Source organism: Fonticula alba (genome assembly GCF_000388065.1).
Source record: "Fonticula alba strain ATCC 38817 unplaced genomic scaffold supercont2.1, whole genome shotgun sequence".
Lineage (NCBI taxonomy): Eukaryota > Rotosphaerida > Fonticulaceae > Fonticula > Fonticula alba.
In genome coordinates, this window is record NW_009242971.1 from 3,402,420 (window position 1) to 3,410,034 (window position 7,615).

The following is a 7,615-nucleotide window of genomic DNA, read 5'->3' on the forward strand; positions in this document are numbered from 1 at the left end:
GGGGGGGGGATTCCCTTCAGGAGGAGGCCTCGGCGGCAGGCTCGGCCGCGGCCGTCGCTGCGGCCTCTGCAACGGCCTCGGCTGCCGCAATCTCCTCGGCGACCAGCCCCGCGATGGACGGATCCAGGGCCAGGATTTCGGCGCGCAGATCAGCCAGCGCCTGGTTGGCCGCACGGATGCGCTTGCGCGTGGCCGGGAAGATGGGCTCCAGCTCCAGGAGGGACCCATCGCGGGAGTGCTGGAAAATCTCGGCCATCAGGATCGGCGCCCGATCTAGGGGATCGCGACTTTCCAGGTTCAGGGTCGGCTTGTCCCGGCTCTCGAAGCGCACGGGCAGCCAGAAGAACCGATCCAGCGGGAGGGGGGAAGTGATGTCCTGGTCGGTGTAGAGATCGCCGAAAGCGTTTGGCTTGTTGGGGACCGGGGCAACGGGGGTCAACCCGAGGTCGTGCTCGGCGGCCTGGCGCTCGAGGGCCTCCTGCTCGGCCAGCTGGCGCCGCTCGGCCTGGCGCTCGCGCTCATGCAGGTGGTACGAGGTGTACGTCAGGAGGAGACCCCCGGCCAGGCCGGCCTGAACGGCCAGCGCCTGGCGCGAACGAGATGCCTGCTGCAGGTGTGCCAGCAGCCCGAAGCACAAGCCCATGGCTGTGGCATTGGCGGCGGCATTGTAATGCGGTGATAGGAGGATGCTGCTGAAGCGGTGGTGCAGATCGTGACGCAAGAGCTGCAGCCGCGAGAAGTAAATGCGCTCGTCGGCCGGCAGGGGATCCGGCGCCGGGGTCCCGGGCGGCGGGAATTCCCCGAAGCCAACCGCCAGCCGGGGAGACTTGAGTGATCCGGAATCCAGGCCATCCGACAGGGGGACCGACAGGACCTGCTGCGCCACGAAGAAGGCACTGAAGGGAATCAATGCCACCAGTGTCTGCCGGTAGAATACTCGCGCCAGGATGGTGGACGCGCCGTAGGGCGTGGCCGACACCAGCAGCGTGGACCCAAGTCCAAAGAGCCCGGCATAGGGGCCGGCCTGGAGGAGGCACTCACCGAGCGCGCGCACCGCCTCCCGCAGCCCCTCGGTCGTGGAGGAGCCACTGAAGTGGCTCCGCGGGCGAGAGCCAGGCTGGAGGAAAGGATCACCCTCGGTAGCAGGCATGTGTGGGCGTCGTGGGAGGGGGGAAGAGGAGAAGCGAGGACGAACGGAAGGGAGGGTGGGGGATGGGGGGTGGGTGAGAAAAGAAGAGGGGGAGGGCTAGACTGGGATAATGTGTGTGTCCGGGGCCCGGGGGTGCCTTTGAATCCTGCACCAAGTTGGGCCGCCCTCTCTCTCTCTCTCTCTCTCCCCTTCTCGCGCTCTCCCTCCCTCCTGGGTGCGCAGGTGGCCTCTCCTACATGCTCGGCGAAGAGAGTACAGGGGCAGGGGCGCGATCGAGCCCACCCAAAGAAGACCGGAAGGCCCTGGAGAGGGGGAGGTGCAACACACACACACACACACACACACACACACACACACACGCACGCACATGTTCGGCGCTGCGTACGATTCGATGCAACCAACTTCACACGCGCGCAAAAAAAGATGGTGCGGCGGTATGGACATGTGACTAGCCGGCTACATATGCGCGACACGTGATGTAAAACTATATTTATACAAGGACACAAGGACACACGCCATCTCAACGGGGGGTGGGGGGGTGGGGTGGGAGAGGGGAGATGGGAGGGCAGGGGCGAGTGGAGGGTGGATGTGGGGCGAGATGGTGGTGTAGGAGAGAGAGAGAGAGAGAGGGAGGGAGAGGAAAGGAAGACATGTGTGTGGGGCACCAGATGTGAAGAGGGACGGGGAGGGGGAGAAGGAGTGGGGATCATGTGTGTGCGTCGATGGAGGGGGGGGGGAGGAAGGGGAGGGGAGATGGAGAGCGATAAGGGAGAAGAGAGAGAGAGAGAGAGAGAGAGAGAGAGAGGAGGGGGGGGGAGGGGGGGCAGTGCATATGCATCCCAGGAGCAGTGCGCCCGCTGTTCGCGACGGCGATCGTGCATGCAGGTGGCCGCCGAGAGGGATGCTCGCAGAGATGCCAGACATGCTTCCCTCCTCAGCCCCTCGGCCAATACTGTCTCTTTGCCCTGCGTGTGGGCATTTTGCCCCGCCAGGGGTTCTCTACTCTGCTCGCTCTCGCCTCGCTATGCCGAGGAAGGAGGGGGGAGATCGCGCGCGTTCTACTACTCTCACGCGCGCGCGCGCGCCCCTCCCAGTGAGGAGGAGGGAGGTGTGTGACCTTTCCAATGCGCCGGTGCCGCCTCTGCTGCTGCGACCGACCAAGCGCTGCATATGCACAGGGAGATGCATGCTCTGTACGGACGCAAATGGACATGCCATGCGCATGCGCCACGCGTGCTGGGCAGCAGACACGAGGAAGGAGGGAGGGGGATGGGGGGGGGGGAAAGAGAGAGGAGCAGAGACTGGGGAGAGGGGAGGATGGAGAACGGCGAAGCTCGATCACCAGAGAGGGATGTGTGTGTGGTGTGTGTGCGTGTGTGTGCGTGTGGGGGGAGGGGGACATGCGCGCGCCGCGATGGGCTGGCACGCAGAAGCACAGCGGGGCCGCGCCAAGCATTATGTGGACCCGGCCTCGGCTGCGGCAGCCGCGCGGGCAGCCGCGGCCCGCGCGGCAGCCAGACCGGACGGCTGCCTGGTCGCACGGCCGACATTCGGAGCCGGCTGGGCAGGCTGCTCGCCGGCGGCAACCGCGGCGGCTTGCTGCTCGTCATGCTGCACCTGGCGCTGAGCCGCCTCATCCAATGACCCACCAGTGGCCGGGCCCAGACGGTAGACCGTCGACACCCGGCGCACCAGGCCAGTTGAGGTGGCCGTCAGACCGGTGTTCGAGGGGGCGTGGAGCATGCGAGCCGCAGCGGCGGTCGCCGCGGCAATTTGGTCCTCCGGCGCCGAGGACTCGGCCTCGGTGTCACTGTCACTCCCGGCGCCGGGGCTGTACAGTGGCGACAGGTAGGCCTTGATGTCCGGATCCTCGGCCTCATCATAGGCGGTCTTGTTTTCGTTATTCAGGATCCCGGCATCGGCGTTGCACTCCTCCACCAAAAAGCGAATGACCTCCAGATGCCCCATCAGGGCAGCCGTATGCAGGGGAGTCCACCCATCGACATCATAGATGTTGGGATCGGCCCCATGCTGGATGAGGAATTTGCAGAAGTCCAGATCCCCGGCCTCGGCGGCGTAGTGCAAGGCCGCAAGACCGCTGAAGCTCTGTCGCCATCCATCCATGGCAGCCGGGCGCCAGGGAAAGCCCCGGAGGAAGGGGAGGGGGGAGGGCGAGAGGAAAGTCAGAAGGCAGCCGGGGAAAGGTGAGGAGGAGCGGGGGGGGGGGGGGGGGGGGGGGAATATCCCGGGGCATTGTGTGCGCAGGAGGGATGGCACGGGAGACACGGACCTGGTCATTTGGGCTGGCCCGACGCGAGGCAATCCAATCGCGCACGAGCTTGAAATCCGGCGTCGGGGTGAAGGGCACCGGGTCGCCATTGTCATCGAGGGTCTCGTAGATGGGCGCAAAGCGGATGGCATCCACATACACATGGTGATCCTCGAAGTGGATGCGGCGATTGCGCGGCGATCCGATGGGCGATGCCACCGGCGACGGGGGAACCGGCGACCCGTCCGACAGGCACACCTTGCCGGAAGGGGATGCCGTGGCCGTGGCACCGGCACCGGGCAGCTGATGTGCTGCGTGGATTTCCCGCAGCGAGGGCCCGGACCCGATCCCCGACAGGGAGGCCGTGGCCGCCGAGCGATTCCAGTTGGCGATCGACCGAGCCGGCCGGCGAGCCGGGTCATGGGGCTTCCACCCGCCGCGGGGCTCCGGCATGGGCCGATCCTTTTGGTAGTGCAGGGTCATGAAGCCGGGGTTGAGGTCCACCGCCTCGGAGGTGGGGCTGTCAGCCAGCTTGCGATCTTGCTCGCGCTTGGATGCCGCCAGGGCGCAATGCCGGGCCACGGACACCGTGGGCGGCGAGGAAATGCTGTTGCGCCGGGCCCCGAGCCGGGTCGAGTGCGTGGGCGAGCCGGGGGGCAGATCGACCGACGTCGGCCGCGGGGAGGACGACCCGACGCTCGGGGAGTTGGGGGTGGCCGACACCGTGGGGATGGCCACCGGGGTCGAGCCGGTGGTGGTCACCGGCACAGCCGCCGGCGAGGCAATCTCCAGCGGGGCAATGATGGGCTTGGACGGCGGCGACCCGGGCGGGGGGTGCGACTGGTATTGCTGCTCCCCGGCCTCGGCCTGGCTGCCGGAGGAAGCCGCAGCAGAGGCGGCGACAACCGACGGCACACAGGTGGACGAGTGGGGGAAGTCTGTCGTGGTGGCCCGGGTGGTGGGAATGGCAGTGACGGTGGGGCCAGTGGCGGCGGCGGCGGCGGCGGCGGCGGCAGCGGAGGAGGAGGAGGAGGAGGAGGAGGTGCCAGTGGCGCTCGCCGACGGGGGGAGGGTCACCTTGACCCCCGAAGCGGCGGCCGAAGCGGCGGCCGCATCGGCCGTCGGCAGGACCGGCGACGTGGGCGAGTCCGACAACGGGGTGGGCGGCTGAGGGCGCGAGGCAATGCCCGTGACGGCGGTAATGTGCTCATAGGCCGAGATCTTGGACTTGATGGAGGGGAGGTTGAGGGTGAGCTGGGAGCCATTGGCCGCGGCCCCGGCCGGGGGGGCTCCCCCAGCACCGGCGGCCGACGAGCTGCCCAGGGGGGGAGCCGGTCGCGAGGCAGCCGCCCCGGCGCCATTGGCCACGCCGCCGAAGTTGGCTGACAGCCGGAAGATGGAGCTCGGGGACCGCAGGGTCCCGGAGGCCTTGAAGGCGGAGATGGATGCCGCCGCGGGAGCATTGCTGGAGGCCACGGCCTTGGCCACGGTCCCAACGGTCGGCGTGGTCTTCGGGGTGGTCACGGCGCCGCCGGAGCTGGTTGTAGACTTGACCGGGGTCCCGGGGGCGGTGCCCTGTGTCGAGTGATCGGACTCGGACTCGTCGTCATCCCCTGTAAATGGGGCACGCATGTCGCGCGTCACGCGATGCATGGCGAGAGAGGGGAGGTAGAAGGGGGAAGGGGGTGTTAAAAGGGGCTTATATACAGGGGGGGGGGACAAGTGAAGGGAAGCCAAGGGCCGGGCGTAGTGGCCGGCCTGGAAAAGGGCCCAGGGGGGGGGGGGGGGGGGAGGACGCACACTCGTTGGCAAAGAAAGCCTGGCGAACCGAATCGCTGAGGGCACAATCAATCGGGATGTGCCCGCGTCGGTTGCGCACATAACACTCGGCGCCGCGAGCCAGGAGGAGCGAAACAACCTCGGTCATCTCGGAAAAGGCGGCCAAGTGGAGATTGGTATTGTGGACGCCCCAGCGCCGGTGGAGGTCCTCCGGTTCGCAGTACCGCAGGGCCAGGAGCAGGGCCGTGGCCTCCGAGCCCGTCAGCAGGGCATATTGAAAGGGGCTCAGAGGGCCGATCGTCTCGCCGAGGAGCTGGTGCTGTGTGCCGGAAGGGGGGGAGGGGGGGGGAAATCAGCAAAAGCGGCAGAGAGGGCATGTGCCACGCGATGGCGAGCAACGGGACAGACGCACGGCGAGCACGATGTCATCCTCATAATACTGGGCCCCGAGCTTGGTGGTGCGGATCAGGTTCGGGGTCTTGATCAACATCGATTCGACGAGATCCGTGTCATCCTCGGCGATGGCGTCGAAGAAGGAGTCGCGGACGGGAGCGCTGGGACAAGATGGCGTGGGTGGGTGGGTGGGTGGGGGGAGGAGGATTACAGCGTGGCAAGGAGGAAGAAGGGTGAGGGAGGACAGGGGGGGGGGAGGAACAGGGGGAACGCCATCATGGGTAGGAAGAGCGGGAGGGTGGCAGATGGAGAGGCGGAGAGTGGGCGCACCTGACGCCTGCAATAAGCCCCTGGTCGGAGGACTTGATCGCTGGAGCAGCCATGACTTGGGAAGTTAGGCCGACGGTGGGCGCTGCAAGAGGGCTCGGGGACGGCGGGACTGTGGCGAAATCAACGGCTCCGGAATGGCGCGGACGAGAGGTGCAACGGCGAGACAGGGGATGGGAAGGGGGGGGGGAAGGGGAGGGCGGGAGGAAGCGCTGCCAGCGGGGCGGGACCAGGCGGGGGGGACTGGGCGCGCCGGGGCGGGAGGGACGTGTGCAGAGGGGGGGGGGAAAGGTGTGTGGCTACAAGGGACAGGGGGAGGGGGGGCAGTTGTCGACCGGCGAGATGCGGGGCGGCGAGGGGGGAGGGAAAAAAATGATGTACTTGTGGCTGATGCACACCTCCCGGCCGTGTGCTTGTGGCCACCGCCGGGCGGGGTCTTCACAAGGGGGCGGTGGGGAACCGGTGCATCGGAGCCATGCACGATGATTTGCATCCCGTAGCGCCCGGGCCCTCACGGGCCCGGGCCGACCCCCAACGGGACACCGGGGACACGGGTGCGCGAGCTCCTTCTTTGCTCTCGCCCCCCCCCCCCCCCCCCCGCCGGAGGGGAGGCGGGATTCGTCGGCGCACATGCCGGCAGCCACTACGACCGGAGGACAATCGGACTGATGTGATGATGGCCAGGGAAGCCGGGGGTGGGGGGGGGGGACTGGTCGCCGCGGAAATGAAATGAAACGACATTCACCGGCCGCGCGCCCAGCGCAATCGACCGAGGGGAGACGCGCCGTGCATGCGAAAATGAGCGCGCGGCGCCGAGGCAGGCAGAGGAAGAGGCAATAATTGGTGTGCGACGCGGATCGGCCCCGCCCCCCCCGCCGCCGCCCGGCGGGGCGCGGGTGGTGGTTGGGGCGTGGATGAGGCCTGCCCTGCTTCTTCCCGGCCCCCGCCCCCACGCCCCCACGCCCCCCCTCCCCCGGGGGGGCTGCTCGGGGGGCCTCAGCTGGGGCCGTTGCCAGAGAAAGAGAGAGAGAGAGAGAGAGAGAGAGAGGAAGAGAGCACTCTCCCTCGGCCTGCTGGGTGCTACCGAAACGGGTACTGGGGAGGGGAAATGAAAGTGCCCGGAGTCGGTGCTTGGTGCCCCGCGCCCACGCCCCCCCGCCCCCCTCCCCCCTTCCGCCCCCCGAGGGAAAGCACTAATTTAATATTCGCGGGGATATATTACATCTTGGGGGGGGGGAGGGGCACCCGGTCGCCCATCCCTGGCCCGTCTTCGCCGCCCCCCGCCTCCGTCGCTCGCCTGGGCGCACCCGGGAGCCCCCGCCGGCAGGCCATCAACAACGGGGCTGGGGTTGCTGGGGTTCATGCCCTTTTCTCTGTCTCTCGCCCTAGCTCTTTGTCTTCCGCCAAATTGCACGCACAGGTCCGTCGGGGCACGGTTGTGCGTGTCGAGGCCTAAGGGCGGGCCCGGCGCGCAACAATCCTCCCAGGGGGGTCCAAGGCAGAGACATCCGAACAAGCGAGGGGGACGGGCGAGGAAGAAGAAGAAAAAAAAAAACGTCGGACACCTCCCTGCCGGGCCGTGGACCCCCAGGGCCCGTGGCTCGTCTGCCCCGCCCCCCTCCCCCGGGCGTTCAGCCGCCTCCCCTTGCGTGGCTGTGTGCCTGCACCCCGATTCAACCCGGATTCGCCTCCCTCGG

General features: G+C 67.8%; 2 protein-coding genes across 2 annotated transcripts; both read right to left on the minus strand.

Annotated features, from left to right (window-relative positions):
* Positions 1 to 16: 16 nt before the first annotated feature.
* H696_00727 (hypothetical protein) lies at positions 17 to 1,150 on the minus strand (the record flags this gene model as incomplete). Its single annotated transcript, XM_009494610.1, has 1 exon — positions 17 to 1,150. The coding sequence occupies one exon, from the start codon at positions 1,148 to 1,150 to the stop codon at positions 17 to 19; it is 1,134 nt and encodes a 377-aa protein (XP_009492885.1).
* Positions 1,151 to 2,513: 1,363 nt separating this feature from the next.
* H696_00728 (hypothetical protein) lies at positions 2,514 to 6,125 on the minus strand. Its single transcript, XM_009494611.1, has 5 exons — positions 5,922 to 6,125; positions 5,611 to 5,752; positions 5,220 to 5,517; positions 3,441 to 5,032; positions 2,514 to 3,256 (listed from the first exon to the last, which is right to left on the minus strand). The coding sequence occupies exons 1-5, from the start codon at positions 5,972 to 5,974 to the stop codon at positions 2,606 to 2,608; spliced, it is 2,736 nt and encodes a 911-aa protein (XP_009492886.1). The 5' UTR covers positions 5,975 to 6,125; the 3' UTR covers positions 2,514 to 2,605.
* Positions 6,126 to 7,615: the final 1,490 nt, after the last annotated feature.